This window comes from Brachyhypopomus gauderio, unplaced genomic scaffold, assembly GCF_052324685.1.
Source record: "Brachyhypopomus gauderio isolate BG-103 unplaced genomic scaffold, BGAUD_0.2 sc84, whole genome shotgun sequence".
NCBI classification, from domain to species: Eukaryota; Metazoa; Chordata; class Actinopteri; order Gymnotiformes; family Hypopomidae; genus Brachyhypopomus; species Brachyhypopomus gauderio.
Window position 1 is genome coordinate 635,336 of NW_027506905.1, and position 23,474 is coordinate 658,809.

General features: G+C 44.8%; 3 protein-coding genes and 3 non-coding genes across 6 annotated transcripts in view; 1 reads left to right on the forward strand and 5 right to left on the reverse strand.

Moving 5' to 3' along the window:
* gpc5b (glypican 5b) overlaps nt 1-13,044 on the reverse strand; it is a 37,145-nt gene extending 24,101 nt beyond the window's left edge. Inside the window, exons 1-6 of the mRNA XM_076991643.1 lie at nt 12,474-13,044; nt 11,341-11,502; nt 4,819-5,522; nt 2,332-2,504; nt 1,980-2,039; nt 1,611-1,733 (exon numbers count right to left, since the gene is read on the reverse strand). Coding sequence (XP_076847758.1) covers nt 1,611-1,733; nt 1,980-2,039; nt 2,332-2,504; nt 4,819-5,522; nt 11,341-11,502; nt 12,474-12,642 — 1,391 coding nt within the window. The 5' untranslated portion in view covers nt 12,643-13,044. The remainder of the gene's footprint in view (nt 1-1,610; nt 1,734-1,979; nt 2,040-2,331; nt 2,505-4,818; nt 5,523-11,340; nt 11,503-12,473) is intronic.
* A 2,631-nt stretch (nt 13,045-15,675) lies between these two features.
* Nucleotides 15,676-15,748, reverse strand: trnam-cau (transfer RNA methionine (anticodon CAU)). The gene has a single exon. It is a non-coding gene; the product is annotated as a tRNA-Met (tRNA).
* Nucleotides 15,749-16,557: 809 nt separating this feature from the next.
* Nucleotides 16,558-18,384, forward strand: aqp12 (aquaporin 12). Its single transcript, XM_076991625.1, has 3 exons — nt 16,558-17,254; nt 17,630-17,746; nt 18,060-18,384. Exons 1-3 carry the CDS (start codon nt 16,657-16,659, stop codon nt 18,185-18,187), a joined length of 843 nt encoding a protein of 280 aa, XP_076847740.1. The 5' UTR covers nt 16,558-16,656; the 3' UTR covers nt 18,188-18,384.
* A 156-nt stretch (nt 18,385-18,540) lies between these two features.
* Nucleotides 18,541-20,029, reverse strand: rpp21 (ribonuclease P subunit p21). The gene is made up of 5 exons (XM_076991626.1): nt 19,808-20,029; nt 19,613-19,713; nt 19,393-19,475; nt 19,127-19,279; nt 18,541-18,984 (listed from the first exon to the last, which is right to left on the reverse strand). The coding sequence occupies exons 1-5, from the start codon at nt 19,862-19,864 to the stop codon at nt 18,881-18,883; spliced, it is 498 nt and encodes a 165-aa protein (XP_076847741.1). The 5' UTR covers nt 19,865-20,029; the 3' UTR covers nt 18,541-18,880.
* Nucleotides 20,030-20,226: 197 nt separating this feature from the next.
* On the reverse strand, nt 20,227-20,300 carry trnai-aau (transfer RNA isoleucine (anticodon AAU)). The gene has a single exon. It is a non-coding gene; the product is annotated as a tRNA-Ile (tRNA).
* Nucleotides 20,301-20,892: 592 nt separating this feature from the next.
* Nucleotides 20,893-20,964, reverse strand: trnad-guc (transfer RNA aspartic acid (anticodon GUC)). The gene has a single exon. It is a non-coding gene; the product is annotated as a tRNA-Asp (tRNA).
* Nucleotides 20,965-23,474: the final 2,510 nt, after the last annotated feature.

Sequence of the window (23,474 nt, forward strand, 5' to 3'; positions counted from 1 at the left end):
AAGTGATCTTGAGAAGTTGGCAACCCTGTCACATGTTGTGTCAGGAGTGATCGGTTAAGGTTTCCTGGAGCCATTGGTTATCAGCTTTTTACTCGCTAGCCCTCACATCCTTGCTGAAATGCAGCTGTACGTCTCAATTAAATAAATCCGCTATCATTTAAATTCATAGCATGGAAAATGATAGGATTATTACGGACATTAGTCCATAAAAAACAAACCCTTGAAACAATTCTCATTGTCCAACCCCTTTTAAAAACCTGCACGATTCTACACTTTTATTTTCCACCAGAACAGCACAAAGAGAAACCGCAAAAATCCATCAAACAAAAACAGCATTTTAGAAATTCTTGTTGCCATGCCAAGTGCACTGAGCTGACACTGACGGTCTGAAATCGACACCCCAGTTCACCCCCCACAGAAGAAACATAAATTACCATCAAAGGACCATACACGAATCATTATGCACAATAATTCACATTTCAACTCTGCAACAGCCTGAAATGCACACACACACACACACACACACACACACACACACACACACACACACACACACACACATCCCAATTAAGGCCCCACTTTGTTCACATCAGCGTGCTCCCTTCTGTTAGTACACTCTGATCTGGTTTCCATGGCTACCCTGCACTGGTGCGGCCAGTGGCCCCCAGCGTGAAGGGTGCTGGCCACGCCCCTCAGGACCGGCGAGGCTACAATAGGGAGATTTCTCCTGGGGCATGAGTGTTGGGGCCGAGCCCACATCGCACATCACTGGCCGGGGGCGAAGCCAGGAGCCAGAGCAGAGGGGCCAGGCGGAGTCTTTTCTGCCCTTTGCCAAAACAAGACACGTCGGTGAAGATTACCGCGGCGGGGGATGTCAGCACAGTGCCGTCTTCATCACCCCAGAGCCCAGAGAGGCCGGCCAGGGATAGTTTACAACTTTTCCTGGGGCAAGCAGCAGTGTGTGGGACCATAAGGTGGACAGAAGCCAAGTGGCGAGACTGTGTGTGTGTGTGTGTGTGTGTGTGTGTGTGTGTGCATGCCAACAAGAACATGACCAAAAGAGATTGGCTGTGCACTGAGACAGAAATAGTGCCTATATTCAAATGTTTGTTTTGAATGTGTGTTTTTCAGAGAATCTCATTTGTGTGACAATGGAGCTCCAGCACTTTCTGAATGACGCTTCTGTCCCAAAGAGGTCCAGGCAAAGACTCCCAAAAGCCATGGCAACTATTACCCCCCCCCCCCCCCCCCCCCACACACACACACACACACACACACACAGTGCCATCCTGTCCTATGAACCTCATAACCTCACAGATAAAATATCTAGATTGAGATACCTTACTTATATTTTTCTTATACTGTACTTTTCATATACTTAGACCACAAGAATGGAAATAGCTTGATGGCGGAGCTCGATGGAAACAGTGCAATAAAAGCCTTCATGAATAGACAGTTGTGAACACTAAAGAGCTAATTAACACTCTTATTATCAACATTACTCTACCTGTGCACCAACTGCAAAACAATAGATTAGCATGGAAGGAAAAAAAAATAGCAATTCAAAGCTAATGTCTGTCAACCAGTCGGACTGTTGTGGTGTGCGGTACCTTTCCACCACATCTTCGCCGCTCCAGCAGGTGTAGTCATTCCCCACCATCTCACCCTCACACAGCAGCTCTGGCAGCGTGGAGAAGAAGGCCTTGTAGCGCTGAATATAACCCATAAACTCTCTAAAAGAAGCATTCACTTCATTAGAACTCATTACTACTATTATAAAGAGGCAGCAGAAGAGAAACTGGGTATTTGAAGGGACTAACCAAAGAATTATATTTAAAAATCAGTGGAAGAATATAACGAGGTGTTTGTGAACAAATATGATTTAGAGAGACATGCTGTTTCACATGTACATGCACATACACACACACACACACACACACACACACACATCCCTCTGAATACCCCGTTAAACCGCTTACTTAGAGATCTTCTTCAGACTTCTGGGCTTGTCATTCTTGGAAGGTTTTAGAGGTAAGGACCTACAGGGATCATAGGTCAGTCTATTAGCAATACATTTTACATCGTGATGTGATGAAGACGGATATTAATAAAGATATTTGTGAATGATTTAAATTGAAAGCAACAAATATTTAGTACTTTAAATATATGGCACAGAGCAGTGCATGTTTAATGTAATTGTATTGCATTGTATATATTTTTAATTTTTTTCTTTTTTTCATTACTGATCATGTGAACTAACATCAGAAACACAGAGACAACTAACAAGAGGTGAGCCAGACATAACAAACAAATACAGCAAGCGTCTGTCACCTCTTTGTGAGGGTAACATGACTGTTCTCTTCCCCCCCAGGGTTGTCCCCTGTCTCGGGGCTGGACGAGGGGTCTGGGGGGTTCAGCTCCAGTGTGGACCAGGTGGAGGTGGTAGGGTCCTGGGCTGGAGGGGATGAGCCAGACTCTGTGAGAGGACCACACACCTTGTCCACCTGACAGCCACAGAGACATGGGAAGGTGGGGACTGTTTGAAAGACCATGATGTCAATACTCTAGATACGGGGCTCAGTAATGTCATATTAATGTAAGAAAAACTATGTTTTCATGTTTCATATATTAAATGTTATGCAAATGCATTAGAATTGAGGCAAAGATGGCTGGGGTCTATAGCCTACTGAATAAATGTAATTGTAATAAGTCTGAAAAAAAATTTGTATTGGATGCAACAGATATGAAAGTGCAAATATTGGTGAGTCACACTGATCCATGATCCCAGTAATGACAATTTAACATTTGCAACTATAGCATCTGTGTATGGATGTGTGTGTGTGTGTGTGTGTGTGTGTGTGTGTGTGTGTGTGTGTGGGTGTATGGCTGTGTGTGTGTGTGTGTGTGTGTGTGTGTGTGTGTGTGTGTGTGTGTGTGTGTGTGTGTGTGTGTGTGTGTGTGCACCAATGGGGAGGGGGTATTCTTCCAGAGATCCTTATTTATTTGAGGATTATCCAAACTCTTATCCCCCTCACTGTGGCCCCTGGCTTGGTGCACTGCATCTTGGGAAGGGGTTTGTCCACCCAGCCGAAGCTGCCTTTGTCCAGCGGTGAATTTGCATGCAGGACAGAGGGTCCGAGGAGAACCAACACCCAAACAACTCCCAGGGCACCCGGGCAAAGGCGTGCGACCAGGCCATTGTGAACTTCACACACACGATGATGCTACATCCCATTTATGTCACCAGTGGACATTAAGCCCCTATTCCTATGAATTTCTCCACTCACAACACCTTACACTACACAATGAGCAAAGATGCACCTTTCTATTCTCCCTAACACAGTTACACCACTGCAACTCCAACACCCACTTTGTCTTGATATCCCTGAAATATCTGACATTAAAACCATGACAGAAACCACAAGAGCACGTAAAGCACTGCCTTCCAAATGTCCTCCTGGAGAACTTCCGTTCTGTAGCTTACTCATAACCCCCACGTTACACACCTGATCAGAGTCTTCATAACTCTTCGTTGTAGTTACACTCAGGTTGGAACTGGACCTCCGTTCAACCACACTAGCTTTCCAAGAGAAGGTTTGGAAAGCAATGATCTAAGGGAGGTTTGACAGCAGGCAGAAGCACACCCATCTTCTTACGGAGCTAACCCACCCATCCTGGTTCTCCACTAATTCATCCCTCTCTCTCAGAGGTAGAACTGGTCACCCAGTGATGGTGACTCCGCTAATCCTAACGTGACCCCGCTCTCCGCCGTGCCCCAACACTCAGACCTCGTGTAAGGGGAACCGTAAGTCATCCTGGCCACGCAGCACTGGGGAGAGAGCAACACTCGATCCCAGAAGCCTGGGGGAGGACACGGCTGTACAGAGAAGGGGAGGAGGGGTGGAGGATTTAGCAGTCAGAGCGAGTTAGGTAATAATATCTTCCATTCTGATGGGCAGGTCTACATTCCTTTCAGGCGGGCCTGTGAGAATGTGTCTCAAACTTAATCCACCCTCACACACACACGCACAGACACAGACACACACACACACACAGACACACACACACACACACACACACACACACACACACACACACACACACACACACACACACACACACACACACACACACAGCTGTCAGCACCAGAGCCCAGTCAGCTCAAAGCCAAGCTGTCACAGAAGGTCCAATCCTGTTGATCCTTGTATGAATACAGATGTCCCATATACTGGATATGAAACGCATGATTCTGGCCCTGGTGCTTAACAAGGGCCCGGGCCAGTCAGGGCTAGGCGGCTATTCAAAAACACTCAAAAAGAAAGAGCAATGCGATAACCACAAGCTGGCCGTGAGTCCAGGCCTTTAAAGACTATGAGCCAGGCCACAATTTGGCTCTGCCTCTACTGCAACACCGGGCAATCTTTCGATATCTGTGACCATCAGTCATGCTTAAGCTAGGAGAGAGTGGCCTGGGGTGCCTGTGTGTGTGGAGGGGGTCCTAAGTGATGTCACTGAAAGCAAATGGCAAATGAACTAAAAACATACCCATGCATCAACAAAAAAGAGAAGTTATAGTTCGATTGCCATTGTCATTTTGGGTTTAATGCTTTCAAATGAAGATTATGTGGAATATAACACACATGCTTTTGATTTGCTAATGCTGATTTGGGGCAGTAGGTCATATCTCCAGAGCTGAATTAACTCTTAACAGAGTTTATATGTGTCCTGTTGTGCGTGACATGAACACGCCAGGCACTACGACCCAACTGTAGGCGTGAACTCAACAGGGATGGGGTGTAAGGCACCGTTGTGACTCACGACGGCGCTGAGGTGTGGTCCGTGCAGCTGGGCGCTCAGGATGGCGTCGTTAATCCTCTCTCGTATCCCCAGCAGAGCGAGCTCCAGTCGGTGGCCTCCGGCCAGCGCGGCGCTCAGCACCTCCAGCAGGTCCACGTAGCGGCTCCAGGGCGCCTGTAGTTCTGTCAGCCCGGCCAAGCAGCCGCGCATCACGTTCAGGCAGAACCCGCCGCACGGCTGGATCAGCGTCAGGCCCCTGCAGTGTGGACAGTACTGCATCCGCACCAAGGCCCGCCCACACTCCTTTGCCACGCCCGCCGACTCAGTGGCGTTCAGGACTTCGGCACCTGCCACCAACGCCTGAGCCAGCGCTCGCCCAGCTACTAGGGCCCGGGCCAGGCCCTGAGCCAGCGCCTGCGGGTGTGGGCCGAACGGGTTTACGTCAGGCCGCGTGGTTCGGAGGCATTCGGCGCCCTCTGTTGACCAGGAAGAGGAACGCAGGCCGGGGTTCACCAGGTGGCGGAAGACCAATGGGAAGAGGTCGTCGTAGAAGCGGTGGACCGAACTTTCGATGGAGATGTTGGGATCACCGTGGAGGTAGTGGGCGAGGTCAGAGCAGAGGGTGACGACCAAGGGGCGGGCCTCACGGGCGATTGGCTCATAGACGGCGTCAAAGAGTGAGAGGGTGTGGTTGAGTGTGAATGACAGAAGGGAATGGAAGGTGTCTGAGGGAGAGATGGAGAGAGAATAGAGATGGAGAGAGAAGAGAGTACTGTCAGCACCTTATGATTCAAATGTGTATTTTTTAATAAAATCATCATAACATCTTATATAATCACTTTTATCTCATGATGGGATTGTTATTAAGATTATGGTAAATTAAAAAAACAAATTCTGTGATGTGATCCCCAGGACTAGATTTTGACAAGCAGAGACAGACACACAGACACAGACACACACAGACACACACACACACACACACACACACACACACACACACACACACACACACACACACACACACACACACACACACACACACACACACACACACACACACACACACACTTCTGCCGGCCACCTCAAAAACATTCAGGATTCCTTTGCAGGTACATCACAGCTGCTGAGCAAGCTGAAATCCCGAATGACTCCAACTGCATACTACACGTCTATCGAAACATCACAGACACCAACCCAACCTTTGTAATTTGAGAATAGAAACACTTGGTACAATTCTGTTTGACATTTAAGACGATGGTTTGAAATGGCAAACAATCTCATTCAGCTCTGTCACTCCTCCCATACATCTAATCCCTTCTTCCATGGGCCTAATGAAAGATGACAGCCCTTAATCCACACGTCTCGCGCGGTGGCTGTTTTGGGGGTGAAGACTGAGATGGGGAGGTGTTTGACAGTCGCTTATTCGGCCAGATTCAGCAGACAGGGATGAGTCTGCCCCCCCAGACGCTGCTTGTTTGACTTCTTCTCTTCCTCCATCAGTGAGGTCGGCTTCTCTCCGTGTGTCAGCCGTTACGTATCTGACCACCAGATGTCGGAGCTCTTCAAAGGGCTCATTTTAGTGTCATCACATTAGTTACAGTAAAAGCATTCCAGCTCATTTCTCTATGAGTGATGTGTGCTGCTGACACACAGGAATTAACATTAGCATCGCAATTCATTACAACTAGGGTTCTTCTCTGTAAATGGCAAAATGCACAGAGTGCAGATCAGATGTTCGTGAAAACGTCGTGGAGGTTTATGAAGTTTCCCACTAATGTTCCTGTCAAAGGCAATCTCACTTCTACTTTTACTTCTCCAGCCATCCCATAATTTCATGAGGCATTTTAATGTGGTCGCTGCAGTGGTTCAAGTTTGTCAGCTAATTGTGGACACTGAATGCTGTAACTACAGTTCCAAAAATGCATTTCACCACCAAAGCAACACAACACTCCCACTGGTTTAACTCAAAAATTAGATGGTCTTTAACTCAAGCTAGTGCATCTTCACATGGCAATGCGATAGCAGTTCATAATATTATATTGCAGTGTCATGATACCTTCATGTTGACGGTAAAGTCGATATCATGGCTGCAATATAAAGCTGTGTAGTATAAAGATATCAAGCCACAATAGTGGATTTTTAATCCCTTCTAACGATATCCTGGCATGGTATGGTGGCCGCTGTCTCACACCTCCGGTGTCTTGGGTTTGATTCCTGGCCCAGGGGCATCGTGTTCTGCCAGTGTGGGTTTCCTCTAGGTACTCTGTTCCCACATCCTGAAGAAGTGTGTTAGGTTGACTGACGTCTGTAAATGGGCCTGGTGAGAGTGATTGTGCTCCATCATGGACTGGTGCCATGACCTTGTGCTGAGAAGTAACAGAAGGTTTCCTCATAGCAAACATTTAAAGTGATCCCTCAGTTAGTCGACCTGGAATCAGCACCCAGAAGGTTTCTTTAGCTTAAGCAGGTGTAATTGAAGTCACATTTCGTGGCAAAACTTGCAGCTCGATGCTTTCATTGCATTCGATAGGCCGAGTGAATATCTGGGTCTTTGGCAAAGTACTTTTGGCGATGCGTGTCATGTGAGCAGGTGCAGCTCGACTGTAAGGCCCAGGAGCAAGAGCAGACATGTGCTTTAAGAGCCTGAGAAACACCTGCAGACAGAAAGAATCCCATCGATACTTTTGGCTAGTGCATCTCTTGGTAGACAGCCCAAATGTAATTTTAGGCTTAAGGCTTAAGTGGTAAATTAGGATTATTTTTTGGGAACGGAATGGAAGGAGATGAAACACAGTCACGTATTTTATGATATTCAATTGTTCCTCTTCATTGCCTATAAGGTGACGTTTGAGTGAGCACACTTCTCTTGTTTGAATAAGAATGCATGGGCTTAACAAAACATGCAGATTTTGATGAGACTGGTGTTATAAGAGGTCATACGATTTGTGAAGCATGTCCTAGCAACCACACCCAAACACTGCGAGATCAGGTGTCAGAGACAGGGGGGGATTTCACTTGGGTCATGTAGCGTGCCTCTGCTCACACTGAAATGGGAGGGGTTGGTGGGAGGGGGGGGGCAGATCGTGAGGGTTACATAGGTCCAAGGGGGGCGACTATGTTTAACCCTTGACCTTGCAGACAAGTTCGAAACAAATTCAGTGTAAAAGCTTCACATTGTCCAGGTAACTGGACCACTTTACAGGTGTCACCCACCAAGCAAGCACAAACCACATATGGGTTTTAGGCTGGGATCCTAACGGAGAGGATATCAGTGTCAGGAAGATTCTGCTCTCTATACTGTGCTTGGTGCAGGACTTAATTTAGGTCTGTTGAATAGGTAGCTGGTGGTATTTTTAGCCCCTGTGGTGTGGACGAGGTTCGAGGTGGGTTGCTGGGGGGGGTGTGAGTAAATAGCATGCGGCTTGGTACATTCCGCGCTTTGAAGTAGAATCCACTGGCCAGTGAAACTTAGTGTGGCGGCTGATATGTGCATGACACATCCGATCTGCAAATCAGGCAGCAAAATGCATGAATCACTGCAAGTGTACAGGCCCAGAAGGTTTCAGCCAGTAATCCCCTTTCATTAGTGATTACTGTACACTTGCACACACAGGGACAAAGATAAACATTACTCAGTGAGAGAGTGAAGCCACAACTGTCTAAATCTACAGTCCCCTCCTACATGGGAATGAAAGCACGTTAGGAACTCTCTCTCCCCGTTCATCAGGGCACCAGCTACAATCCCATGAAAAGCAACAAAGGGACACAAATGATCTTTTCGAGCCCATTCATCTGAACTCATTATAGGGCAATACATTGAATCTAACATGGATGGATCTCCAAGGATACTCTGAGAATTTCAACATTTGCCTTTGTGTCGCTGGAGCTCGTTTAATATTCACTCTGTTGGCAGGAGAGAGATCGAGAATACGGGCCGGTGCCACTGCCACGACTCCTGAGGAGATTCAGAAAGACCCGGAAAACAAATGAACCTTGCGTGCACAGCAACATGTTAATGTTCCAGCGTTCAAAATCAAATTTTAGTGCAAAAACAATGTTGTACAATCTAGAATGAAAATATCAAAGACTTTTTAAAGATGTTTAAAGATGCCTTTGCTGTTTTTTTTTACTTGTCAAAACTTCAAAATTGGCCTCAGATTGAAAGGTTTTTACTGCTACTTTTAAGTGTTTGCTCCACATTGGACAAATTCCATACTAAACAGAATTAGAGCATGCAGGCCTGTTTGTGAAGAACACTGTACATATTGCTTGTTGACTGTATGTCCCTCATCAAATCAGCCCCCGTGTCCTTCTCTGTGAAACAAACAATATTCAAAAACCCAGATTAACACGTCATGGAACCGCACACCCTCAAAGAACTTTCCTAAATTTGTGCTAAAAAAAAATCCATCTCTTTAAATGAGCGTGTTCTGTTTGAAATACAAAGCACATTTTCTTAGGAGAGGTTAAACTGTTAAAGAGAACAATCTGTACAAATATATAGGCTTCAACTGTACTGTTAATAATGCCACTGTAAAAGATGTCATGGCAGCCACTGTAAAAGTTTCTATAAGGAATTGCTGCAGAAACCATGACTCTCAGACAACAGCTCATAGAGCATAGCAATATACACACATGGCCTAATAATACAGGGCCCCTGTGATTGGCTACTGCAAGAGACTGTGTCACAGTCTGTAGTGTGACAATGTGTAGTTATCCAGATAATCCATAATAACAACTGTTGCTCTGGTTCTGGCCTCTGTAGAACTGGTCAGGTCTAAATCAGACCTATAGCTAGTGTCTCTCGCATTTGCACATGTGGTGACACAAACTCTCTCTGCTTATTTTTGGGGGCACACACATCAGAGACACATTACATGTAAATAAACAGGCTGTTTAATGGAGCACAGTCTCTGAACATTGTGCTCCGTCTAATAATGGACATAGAAACCTGGGCAAATATGTACACACACCTCCCATAACAAAACTACAGACTGTCTTGCCTCATGACGTATTGTTGTATACCAGCCCATGGATCTAATGAAGGTCAGTTAGTTATGAGAAACCTTCAGTAGTTCCTGCTTAAGGTTTTTTGAGTAGTTTAATTGATTGAGATTAATTGAGGATTAATCTCTGATGCATTTATACAATATCACAATATTTCCCAATGGTCACAATATTTGTATGATGACCAAAAAGCAAAACAGGGACAAAGATCACAATGATGAAAGTTCAACATGTTGTAGCCCTTTGTGTGTGTGTAAAACAGAGCCGGAGTGGCTAATCGGGAGATTCGGGAGGATTCCCGATGGGCCGGCTCATGTCAATCTCTAGTTTGGGCCAATTGGGAGGGAAAAATAATTTTGGGCCGGATTTGGGCATGAAACTCCCAGACTGAAAAAGTATCCCACTCCGGCCCTGGTGTAAAATCATCCCTGTGGGTTTGCCTGTACGTGTCAGTCAGCAGAAGGCTGTAGTCAACTGCACTGTAGGCCCAGAGGCTCCAAACAGTGTATCAGCTCAGGGAGGTCATCTGATCACAGGTTCAGCACGTCCCTATGGAACAAAAGTCTTTGGTCGTCTGATCACAGGATCAGCACGTCCCTATGGAACAAAAGTCTTTGGCTGCGTAAATGTTAATCCTTGGTCTCAATAAACCTGATTAAGAAATGAAGTTTTCTTGTGAATGTCAGGACTGCCATGAGACCAGGAGAAAAATAGCAGCACTGAATGTACCTTGAAACATCTGTTGCTGTTTCCTGTTTATTATAAAGGGTCGAAAATTACGTGTGCGTGCGTGTGTCTCTGTGTGTCTGTGTTTGTGCGTGTCTCTGTGTGTGTGTGCGTGCATGTGTGAGAGAGTGTGTGTGTTTGTGTGAGCGTGTGTGTGTTTGTGCGTGTGTGAACGTGCACATGAAGAATTTGTCTCATTAGCTCTTTTCTTGTGGCCCCTCAGACCTTCTAAAAGCGCTTGTGTGTAACTGGCGAGCCAGTAACCAGTGCCTGTCTGTACCTTCCACACAGGGAGGGGAGACAGTTAAACAGTTAAAACATAACTAAAGTTCCCCAACAGAGAAGGACGGGGTTTGAATCACACCTCTGAATGCAAGGACCAATTCAGCACCAGAAAACATTTTATGCAAAAAATCTAAATGTATTGCCTCTGATTTTAAAGTCAATAAGCACTCCACTAACTTAACTATGCGGCTGCTGCCTTTGCAGAAATAAATGTCCGTGTACGATTGAACATAATGAATGCAAATAAAATTAATTTGACTTTACACATCCTCGGCTTTACAATCCTGGTTTTTAAAGCTTCAAGGACTGCCTTGTGGTTGTATTAATACATCATGCTTTTTATCTCATGGATTACAGGTCAGAGGAGTTCGATCCAGCTGACACACAGCCACGTTCTGCACCTACGATCCAGCCAACGCAAATATTCCCCCTCTATACGGTGTACCCGTGCATGTCACGTGTGGCCGGGCCCTTCTCGTGATGACCGTGTCTTCGCCGCTCTCGCCCGCTGCTAGGCGCCCTTACCGTGGTAGACAGACGCGTGATTGAGGATGAGATACTTGAGCTCGAAGCTGTAGGAGAGAATGTTCTGGAAGATGTCCCTGCGCGCAGCTGCGTGATAGCTCTCCTCCATCTTGCGGGTGCAGCAGGTGGGACCCTGGTGTTTGCAGATCTGGAGATCCGCGTCTGCAGAGCAAACGTATCGGTCAGATCCACCGCCGCTAATGCTGAGGCCTCCAGACTGGAGACTTCCATGAAGCTATTGTGATTTCACTCAGATTCGTGGCCTAGTTCACTTATAAACATGTATAAATATGGATACATTCATATCCATGTAGTAGGTGTTAGATCAGTTGAATCAGAGCAGTCATCCCAAAACAGTACAGTGAGCAACACGTTTAAATGGGACACATAGCAGACAACAAAATCACCTGTATAAAACTTACTTTCATCTGATATTTACTTGGCATGCAGTCTATTCAAATTGTCAAATGTTAGTTGTAATATTACACTGATTCTTACTGGTATGACCTAACCTGCATGGGGAGAGTATCTGCCCTGCCAGACGCCCTTATGCTGGTGAGGAATCCATCACGGACCCAGCACAGTTAACCCTGCATTACAACAGCTGACTGAGATCATTACGACCTCCCTGACCTTTCACACAGGCTCTTGTTTGTTGCTCCCTCTGTCTCATACGCACACACAGAGAGAGAGAGAGAGAGAGAGAGAGAGAGAGAGAGAGAGAGAGAGAGAGAGAGAGAGAGAGAGAGAGAGAGAGATTCCTAATTTCCAGGTTGTTTATACAGTTAGGTTCTAAAACACAGCTGAATGGGCGATGGGCTCTAACTGCACACTGAACATGGACAGTCAAGTCTCCATTCCTGAGTGACTGTATTTTGATCCATGATATATTGTTTCTAAATGTTCATTATCCTGCCGATGAAATCCAAACTTCGATTGTTATCCATATTTTATAAGGATCAGAGTTGCCACACTTATTTCATTTATTTTCATTAAAAACAAAGAGCTGAATAGACTCCATCGGCTTCCATTTCGATTGCAGGGCGTGTTAATTATTTAATGATTTATGATGCGGTGATATGCAGAGTTATTTGTCATGTACATCATATGGGTTAATACTGGCCTGAACCAACCTGTTGTCGCTGTTTCTGGAACCCATCTTAAAGGACCAATTTGACGCAACTGGAAAGCTGTTTTAACTTCATGACAACTGTGTGCACCTGCGAGTTTAATTCCCCACGTCGACGCAAAAGTGACCAATATCCAGCAAATCCAAACGCGCGGTAATATTTTTCGGAACATTGCACCATTTCAATCCATAATCTTGTATAGCAACTGAAAGACAATGTAAGACAATCTAAATATATATATATAGATCCCACGCTTTCTTTAAAAGTCTAAGATCATACATTTAAAGGTGGGTATTCCACAAGAGAGCTGTGCTCGCTCCTCCAGTCCCAGTGAGGTTCACATGCTTCTTTATTCTGGACGCGCAGTCAGCGGCTAAAAGGAGCGTCGCCTCATTCTGAGGAGTTAGCGGCACTTGTGAAGAGGGTCCGTGTCCTCTCACTCTCCCTGACCAACACTCACGTCTTCTCCCTCACACTACATTCAGCAGTTCGCCCAAGTAATAGTACTGCGATTTATTGCATCTGTCTAGAAATAAACATTACCGAACGGTACAGCGTCCAGCATGTAGCTATGTAGCGTGTCACTATGGGACACGCAGCTTACACACCCGCATAAATAAAACCCGCTTTCATCTGCTTATGGTAAAAACGTAATTAACAACTTACATATATTTGCTTGCCTGGCGATATATACATGCATATTACTAAATACATTGTATAAAACCATTGTACATAAACGTGTTAGACCTATATTGGCAAGCTCGAAGTTTGGAGAAGTGGGTCTTGTAGTGTATTTCTTATTGTTGGATGTGTGACTGACTTGGGCACCACATGGACGCAGAAGCGATGCGCTAGCAGCTTTTGAACCGCAGTGTCTCAGTCAATGACATGACGGTTTACAGATTCTCTCACAGTTGCTCCACAGTTGTAATTAAATGGCCGACCGTGATCATGTGTACACTGGCAGGACACACAGACGTGAAGTCCCAGCGCACATCAATCTCTGACGCATCTGCTGGACGAAACAAGGCGGCGTGTCAGTGTCCATCCCCAGGACGCGAATGAAACGCAGGCTCTCTCTGTGGGACGTATTCAGTGTACACCATGATGAGAGTTAGACAAACACTCAGCAGTCACTCTCTATAGGGTAATTATATGGCAATTAGAGTACTCTAAAACCATGCTCAGTGAACCATATTGTTAAATCACATAAATAAATGAGGTATACAATTAAGATGTAACATCTTAGGACAAACTACCAATTAACTAACTCTTTTTGTTAAAGTCAAGGTTATTTATATGGTGCTTTTACAACACATAACAAAAAGGCTTTACAAATGTTTGGGGTTCAGAACCCCAATTAGACCCCCCCCCCTTTCAAAAAATGATAGTTAATTTCAGTGTAAAATATTTCAGATTTAAATAAAGCTGTTAGTCAAATTATGTTAGTTAAAATGAATAAGTATATACAGTGAGGAAAATAAGTATTTGAACACCCTGCAACTGCTACTTTCTCCCACTTAGAAATCATGGAGCAGTCTGACATTTTCATCTCATGTGCAAAAATTTAAATCCGGAAATCACAATATGATTTTTAATAATTTATTTATGTGTTACTGCTGCAAATACGTATTTGAACACCTGTGAAAACCAATGTTAATATTTGGTATAGTAGTCTTTGTCTGCAATTACAGAGGTCAAACGTTTCCTGTAGTTCTTCACCAGGTTTGCACACACTGCAGGAGGGATTTTGACCCATTCTTCCACACAGATCTTCTCCAGATCAGCCAGGTTTCTGGGCTGTCGCTAAGAAACACGGAGGGGGCTTCCACCCCCATGCCCGGCACCCAGGGAGCGGATGGGGTTAGGTGCCTTGCTCAAGGACACCTCAGTCATGGCCACAGGTCTGGGAATCGAACCCATGACCCTCCGGTCACAAGACCTGTTCCCTACCACCAGATCATGACTGCCCCAGTCGTCCTGTCCCATGTGCAGAAAAACACCCCCAAAGCATGATGCTTCCACCCCCATGATTCACAGTAGTGATGGTGTTTTTGGGATGGTTCTCATGATTCTTTGTCCTCCAAACACGAATAGTGGAATTAGGACCAATAAGTTCTATTTTGGTCTCATCTGATCACAGAACGTTCCCCCATGTCTCCTCTGGATCATCTAAATGGTCATGGGTGAACTTAAGACGGGCCTGGACGTGTGCTGATTTAAACAGGGGAATCTTCTGTGTCATACATGACTTTAAACTATGACGTCTTAGTGTATTACCCACAGTAACCTTGGAAACAGTGGTGAAATTTTGTCTCTGGTGTCGTGTCTTTGCACTTTGCCATGTTAGTAGTTGGAGTCTTACTGATTATGTGGAGTGGACAGGTGTGTTTATGCAGGTAACGACCTCAAACAGGTGCTTCTAATTTACAATAATAAGTGGAGTGAAGGTGGATATTTTAGAGGCAGACTAACAGGTCTTTGGGGGTCAGAATTTTTGCGAATTGGCAGGTGTTCAAATACTTGAAATGAAATGTGCCATATTTGTCAATTGTGAATTTACACCCCAATCGAAATTTGTCCTCCGCATTTACCCATCTGTGCAATTAGAACACACACAAACACACACACTAGTGATTACTAGGGGGCTGTGGATCACACGTGCCCAGAGCGGTGGGCAGCCCTAGCCCGGCGCCCGGGGAGCAGTTGGGGTTAGGTGCCTTGCTCAAGGGCACCTCAGTCATGGCCTCAGGTCTGGGAATCGAACCTACGACCCTCCGGTCACAAGACCAGTTCCCTAACCACCAGGCCATGACTTATTTGCAGCAGTAACACATAAATTATTACAAAATTATACATTGTGATTTTTTAAAGATTATGTCTCTCACAGTAGACATGCACCTAAGCTAAACAATACAGATTTTTACTAAAATTCGTTGCCCTGGGACAAACAAGTAGAACATAGAATGTTATATTGCAATATGAACTCTAGAGGGCGGCATAACACCTCGAAAACACTACGAATCCGCGTGACAAGCAGCATTGTGAATCAGGGAATCTAGTCCAGTCTTGTTTTTATAAAGGTACAAACTTATACAGCATCTTATTGGCTTAAGGACGGAAATTGTGATCAAGAGCGGGCGAGAAAAGTGCGCTCGGTACATTGTTAACATTTTGTGTTCTTATGTAAAACCCAAAAAAGCTTTGCCCCGTGTGAGGCTCGAACTCACGACCTTCAGATTATGAGACTGACGCGCTGCCTACTGCGCCAACGAGGCTGTAAACGACCATTTATGCATATATTTAAAACGCGAATGGTGATTGGTTCTATGTCCTACAACTCAAGTTATTAAGTGTTTTATAGGTCTTTTATCAAGTCCCGCCCATTGCGAACTTATTTAAGAACACAAATTAAACGACATAGATTATTTAAAGATGACTGTGGTGATGTTCGTCTTTAAATAACTTTACGACAGACCAAATACTTATGTCCAGATATTTGACTCTCTAGATTGACTGTCATACAATGTCTAAAACTATATTATATTTATACATTATATTTCAATGAGTTTGATTATGTTTTGTAACTTGGTTTATAAATCTAACGAGATTAAGCTGGTAATTTTCTACAGCCTTATGAGCCATTACACGCATTTCTCTTGACATAGAACATGAAGCCAACTCTGCATTTCCAACGAAAAATCATATACACACCGGTTCTCGTTTTCGGCATAAAAAACCTCAAATGTGCTTTATTTTGACTGGCGTTTCTTCATTCATTCATTCGTCTTTGACAGTAAATGTTTTGGGGGGCTTCGACGTCAACTGTGTTACACGAGTAACACCATTTAAGTCAAACTACAAGCACCAAAATCAAAAATATTGTACATATTCCAAAATAAAATGGGCATTCGAACTAGTTAAGTACGTGTTTAATGTGTTTAATGTGATTCGTGTTCTCAAATCAACCACATTCCCGTGATTTTGAGTGACTCCACATTACTTCCACGTAGCCTTGAATTGGTCATTTTTTGGCACAAAATATGGACGACGTGTGGGGAAAAAAAACGTTGATAAGAAACTTGCATCTCAGTGTGCCACGTTATCACATTCTGCGTGCAAATACTGGAGTATGTAACCGCCACCAGTCTCTTCTCTTTAGTCCAGCCTGCAGACCCAGGGCATCATGTCTGGCCTTAACATAACTCTCGTTTACTTCATAGCTGTGGTCGCCATATCTGCGTGTGCTAGAGCTCTGCTTGCATGGCAGAGGCCGACATGGAGTTTCCTGGCTGAATTCATTGCTGCTTTCTCACTTGCAGCCTCCAGACTGGAGGTGCAAACCATTTCTGAGGTGGGCCAGTGGGCCTTGGGTTTAGGGCCAGACGTCACCCTCACCTTGCTTTTCCTCACCCTAACTGTCCATGCAATCATCATGCAAGGAGTCAGTGGGAATCCTTCGGTGACCGCAATGAGGTTTCTGCAGAAAGGGGACGGAGGTGTTTCCAGTCTCCTGAGCGTGGCTGCCCAGTTCTCAGGCGCACATCTCGCCCTGATCTTGGCCGGCCGGTACTGGGCAATGGAACTGACGGACATGCATATGCTAAAAAATCTGATGTCGTCGGAGTGCAGCAGCTCCCTGCGCTGTCCGCTGGTCCAGGGGGTGTTTACAGAGGCCGTGAGCGCCTTGATCTTCCATCTGGCACAACTGGGCCTGGAATGCAGGTCACAGCTGCTCCGGACTCCCTTGCTGGCTCTCCTTCTGACCTTCCTCTTTTACGCAGGTATGGAAACGACACCGATGACTTTACTGAGTGGCGTGTATTTGTTGTTGTCTTTGGATTCACAGAATGGCTGTGGTCTGCTGTTTTTCACTTCATCCTTTTCTTCTGGTTATCTTTTAATGTTTCCTGGCTGTATGAAGCACAGTGAACTGCTTTTGTGTATCAAATGTGTTACACAAATGAATTTGCCCCATCAGGTATGTCAGTTAAGAGAAAGGTGACCTGTGTAGCGCTATCACCAAAGCATCTAAACAGACATTTAGTTCATTTTGGTTAAACAGGAATATGAGTATTATAATCAGGTATATAAGAGAAAGGTTTCCAAATTCCAAACCCCTGCAGATAATCAGATGTTCTTGCATGTGTTCCTTCAAGGTAACAACTTCACGTCTGCTTATGTGAATCCATCCCTTGCGTATGCCCTTACCTTCACCTGTCCTGGCCACACCTTCTGGGAATATCTTCTAGTCTACTGGCTTGGGCCCCTCATTGGTAGGTCACTCTACACTGGACAAAACATTTGTGATGCACCTGTAATGCCGAATGCTTTAAGGATTTCACACGTGTGACGTAATCTTACATTAAGTTCTGCTTCTGAAGTGTCATCAATATTCCTAATCCAGTTTCTTAATCATGAACAAATCTGCGTAATCACTTTCTTATGCCATTTGGATATGTATACAATTTACGCAATTGCTGTAGATGAGGCCTTTCAAGAACAAATCTGCAATATCAATATTGTGCATGAAGACACATTTAACGTTTGATTATGATAAATATATACATGTATGTGATATTTTTTCAGGCATGGCCCTGTCCTTGTTTCTCTATATGGGCAACATTCCTTTGCTTTTCACCACGAACCTGCTTTACTCAAAAAAAGCACGCTTCCGTTTGCCAAAGGGGAGAAATTCTGAAGAGGAAAAAGAGTAAAACCCTCAGAATGGTATGAATGTTCATCCTGTACCGTGCGGTTTTGAGGTTATGACATCTTTCTACCAGTTCAGGACTGCATTCTCTCAAGGACAATGTCTTCTCATGTTCTTTCTTGTAAGGACCACCAAGCACGAACCTAACCTCAGATATGTACAGACTCGATACACTTGGCAGTTATTAAATACATGTAATTTCAGTGTGTTGAGATTTAGCTTGTATGTCCTAGGCTTACACAAAAAAGAGGCTAAGCACTAAAATACAAGCATTACAAAACACTAAAATAAAACTATGGATTGTTACTTTGTCACTTCTAGCTTATTTTTATTGTCATTCCAAAAATGTCCAAACACTCTTGTACAACAAACCAGTCATTCAGTAAATCCTAATATAACAATACACCAAGTGCAGTTTGAGGTCATAACATATGTTCAGATAATAGAAATCTTGTCTATGATACATTTCCTGGGTTTAAAGTCATGCAGAATCTGGAGTTTACCTCAGTTAATGGCATTACCTCTGTCATCTCTGTTCGCAATGTTTGTTGTGTGAGAAACATGTAATCAAGTGTTAGCAGCATATAACACAAGCAGGCTCAAGAAGAAGAGCACACTACCAGGGCTTCAGGACTTGGGCTTCAGGACTTGGGCTTCAGGACTTGGGCTTCAGGACTTGGGCTTCAGGACTTGGGCTTCAGGACTTGGGCTTCAGGGATGCTGGGTTATGTGTTGAAGGAGTCGTACTCAATTGATCAGACTTATCCACCAGGGTCAAGGTTTTGGATGATGGATTCACATCTGTGGACATAATTAATAAACAAATAAATAAGCAAGAAAGAGGGAAATGCACAAAGTAAAATCATCCCCAAAGTTTAAGGAAAGCTAAATACATTTTATTACTTTAATTGTTTTAATTGTTTTGACTGTTGTGTCTTCATACCTGAAACAGCAGCAGTACTTGGTTGAGAAAGGTTTTCTAACTGAGCCTCTGGTCGGTCCACCCACAGCTGATGACTTGGGTTGTTTTGAAATGATTTGGTTAATCCACAGTTCAGACATCGCACAACGGTCATGCGCTGTCGTCGAGAACCTCCTTTAATGTTCCAATAGAATAAATAAATGATTCAAATTGTACACAATCACTTAAACAATGTATTAAAACAAATTAAAATGGGCACTTTTTGTTTGAAAGAAGATTTTTTTTACTTCTTTGTCTGACTGTTGAAGTAACTCCAGGGATCAGTAATGAGTAACATTTCTTACATATAGTTCTTTTCACTGAGGGGTCTCTGTAAAACGAGATATTAACCGTATATTTTAATACGTGACAATTTCTTTTAAAGGAAGAAACGTTGTGCGTTATATTTTAAATATACACGAAAACATTAAACTGCAACGTCTTAAAACAGCTGGTAAACACACTCACTGCCTCAACACCAGGCGTTTGGCGATGGTCTTTTGTGTGAAGCAGTAAAACCGAGACAACTCGGTGTTGTCGGGATCTTGCGACACGACGCAGTGTGCAGCCTACAGTACAAAAAACCAGTTTATATTAAATTAACTTGATAACTTACTGGACGTTAGCTCCATAACCGTTAAAAAGATAGCTAGCATAACTTACTTGATAGAGGAAGTTGAGTCTCTGAAAAGCCTCTTTATCTTTTATATTGCCTGCCATGGTTTGTCAAAACTAGAATCTAACAATAGATCAGAGTAAATTCTCAAAATCGTGTCTGAGAAATAAAACATGCGCACAATGACATCCTGGCTAGTTCTGTATTTTTACTCTTCATCGCGGACTACAGCCAGCAGGAGTCACGTGTCGCCATCTTTCGGAAAGGATCCTTAAAACACCCGATACCTTATTAATAATAATAATAATAATAATAATACCTTATTAATGGGATATTCGCCATTGTATTTTAAGCACGACAGGTCACAAAACATGTGCTAGCTTTACGAAATATCGAGTAGTGTTTCCTGAAGCTGGAATAATTTAAAATCACGTAATACAGTACCTGAAAAAGATGTAAAACGTATTGGCCCGTACGGGGATCGAACCCGCGACCTTGGCGTTATTAGCACCACGCTCTAACCAACTGAGCTAACCGGCCACGACGCGCCCACACCCGTAAAACCACACACAAGGGCCCGGAGGACCTGCTGCAACTATCGGTGGATCTCCCTCTTCACCCCTCTCAGAGGAGGGGATCTCCCTCTCACCTTCCCCAGTAAGGTCTATGCAGGGGTACTGGGGAGGACTGGAGAAGAAGTTCAGTCCATTGTCCAATCTCAGTTACAGGAATGCACGATGGCTTAAGACTAGCCACTGTTTGGCAATATTTTTTGTGAGATTGGTTTTTGGTTTTGTAATTTTCATGTAGATTTCTTGTTGAGTTATTCTTATTATTGGTTGAAGGCCTGCTATAACAGCCTGGGATTAACATCTCTGGATTGTATTTTACTAGTGGACCTATAAGTCTCAATCCTTCAGTTTCCTCCTTTAGTTCAGAGTCAAATATTTAAACTATTCAATAGAGATGGAGCAGTCGGGAGTGGTGAGGATTAGTGATGAAATTATATTGAAAGACGTAACTCGGTTTTTCGATTTTTCTTCTATATTTGGGGCTTGGTGAATGTCACATACATATAGTGCAACAGCAATATGCATTTATTGTTGACTTGATAACAAAGAAAACGGTTAATCTCCCCGTCGGGGAATCGAACCCCGGTCTCCCGCGTGACAGGCGGGGATACTCACCACTATACTAACGAGGAGTGATTGTGCTAGTATGATATAACTCATATAACGAATAGATATATAAATACAATATTAATTTACTAATGGACATGGCCAACACAACGTCCAAATTCCCCTCGATCCGTTTTGTTGCGGTTCGCCTGAAAAGTAAAATCTTCTCCACAAACAAAGCACACACTTTACATTTTCCTTCAGTAAATTAATATTTAGAAGTCAATTCCTGGTTAAAACTGCATTCTGTATCTTTCTTTTTTACTGTTAGTTGCCATTTCATTTAGTAGTACAGGTTTAGCTGCTTGGCATCTCTGCCTGTCGCACCTCCTCCAGTGCACTTTGAGGTCAGACCCCCAACTGCTATCTTTTCTCCGCAGCCATATCCAGAAACTCGCTTTTTCTGCCTCTTCTGCCAACTCCTTGGTTGCCCTCCTCAGGCTTGCTCCAGTCATTCCAGCAGTGCGGAGGAGTCAGACTGCAGATCCCCCTGCAAAGCCCCTACACCCGACCTCCACAGGGTGAATGGTCACGGCCCAGCCTCCACCTTTGCACTCCTGCACCAGATGGCTGTACTTGGACTGCTTGAGTTCATGTGCTACTGGTATTCCTTCCTCCCAAGGCATGGTCAGTTCAATTATGAGGACTTTCTTGGCAGCCGTAGACCACATTACAATGTCGGGTCTTTGCATCGTCTGAGTTATCTCAGTTGGAAAAATTAGCTTTTTGTCCAAGTCGACACGCATTTACCAGCTCTTGCCTGGGCTTAACAGACATGCTAACTTCCCCACTGCTGTCTTCTGTCTTATCTCCCTGGCTTGAGAAAGGCAATGGTTGGACACTGGAGTTCTGTTGAGCTGTTCACCCTGACCCTGCACTTCTCCAACAGCTCTGCCAGCTTCCTCAGCACCTGATTGTGCCTCCACCGGAAGCGCCCCTGCGTTAGGGCAACGTTGCACCTTGAAAGAATGTTCTGGATGCCTGCATTGTCCTTGCTATACAGGGGGCACTTGCTTTCACTTCCGAACCATTGGGAAAGGTTACGAGGGCATGGAAGGGTGTCATAGGCTGCCCTCAGGAGGAAACTGAGCCGTGACTGTGGGGTTCGCCAGATGTCAGCCCATGTTACGACTCTGTGGATGATATCTTCCCAGCGAGTCCAAGCTCCCTGTTTTGCCTGGGACACAGCCTTGATGATGTAGTGGTCCTGCGCCACTTGGGAGACCTCTTCCACTACCATAGCCTTCCTCGGTTTCCTTGTGGCTTTGGACCACAACTGGATTGGTTGCCCCCAGCCTAACCCTGCCCGACTGACTTGGACTCTTCCAAGAATCTCCTTGTGTTGCAGCCTGGAGACCGCTTGGTCCACTTCCTCCTGTGCCCTCCACTTCCACCCAGTACGGACGGTCACCGCTGCTCCCTTCACTCTGCTGTGAAGCACATGTGGAAATTGGCGAAATACTTGCCAATGATGTCTCTGATGCATCCAGGGATGTGGATGAACTCCAGAGCAAACTCTACCAACTTGTGTGGTACTGAGCCATAAGCATTTGCCAAGTCTAGCCATACCACGTGTAGGTTGCCCTTCTCCCTTTTGGCATGCTGTATTTGATCCCATATCACAGATGCATGCTCATCACAACCCGAAAAGCCTGGAAGCCCATCCAGCCCATTGTGAATTTCCCCATTGCGGGACTAATAAAGGCTTATCTTATCTTTATGACAGCTTGTGTCGAGGAAGCCGACGATCCTTCTGGACAGGACTGAGGAAAAGATTTTCCACTCCACGTTCAGCAAGGCAATCGACCTAAACTTGCTGATGTCTGTGGAATCCTGCACCTTGGGGATGAAAATTCCAACTGCCTCTTGCCACTCTCCTGGGATGGATTGCTTCTTCCACAGAGTGCGCATGAGCTTCCACAAGATCCTGTGGACAGTTCTTGTACATCTTGTAAGTCAGCCAGTTTGGTCCTGGAGCTGTGGTTGACCTTGCTCTTCTGATGACCTCTTCAACCTCACACAGCCTGTGTGAAGAAGTGTCAAACAGGTTCTTTGGGGAGTCTGGACGTGGTATGTAGCCTGGTGAGCCAAGAGGGATATGTTTGGCTATGTCTGTGTACTGGCCATTGATGTACTGTTCTAGCTCCTCTTTCGAGATGGCGAGTTTGCCACTTTGCTTCTCGTCCAGCAGCTGATGGGCAGCAGTGGCGGACTTAGCAATTTGGGGGCTCAAGGCGAATTTAGCTAGGGGGCCCATCAACATTAATATGTGAGAAATAAGTTAGCTAGTCAGGGGGCCCCTAAAGTGGGCTGCAGTGGGAGGGGCCCAAGGCAATTGCCTAGCAATGCCTCTATGCAAAGACCGCCTCTGATGGGCATAATGGAACGGATCTTTGAAGAAATCTTTTCTTGCCTTCTCCTTCCGTTTTCGGCACCTCCTGAGTCTCTCTGCCCGACGTAGCTTGGCAAGCCTTTGCTTGAGGTAGTCCCATAGTGCCTTGAGGCCTTCATTTTCCTCCGGGGCTGCTTTCCTCCA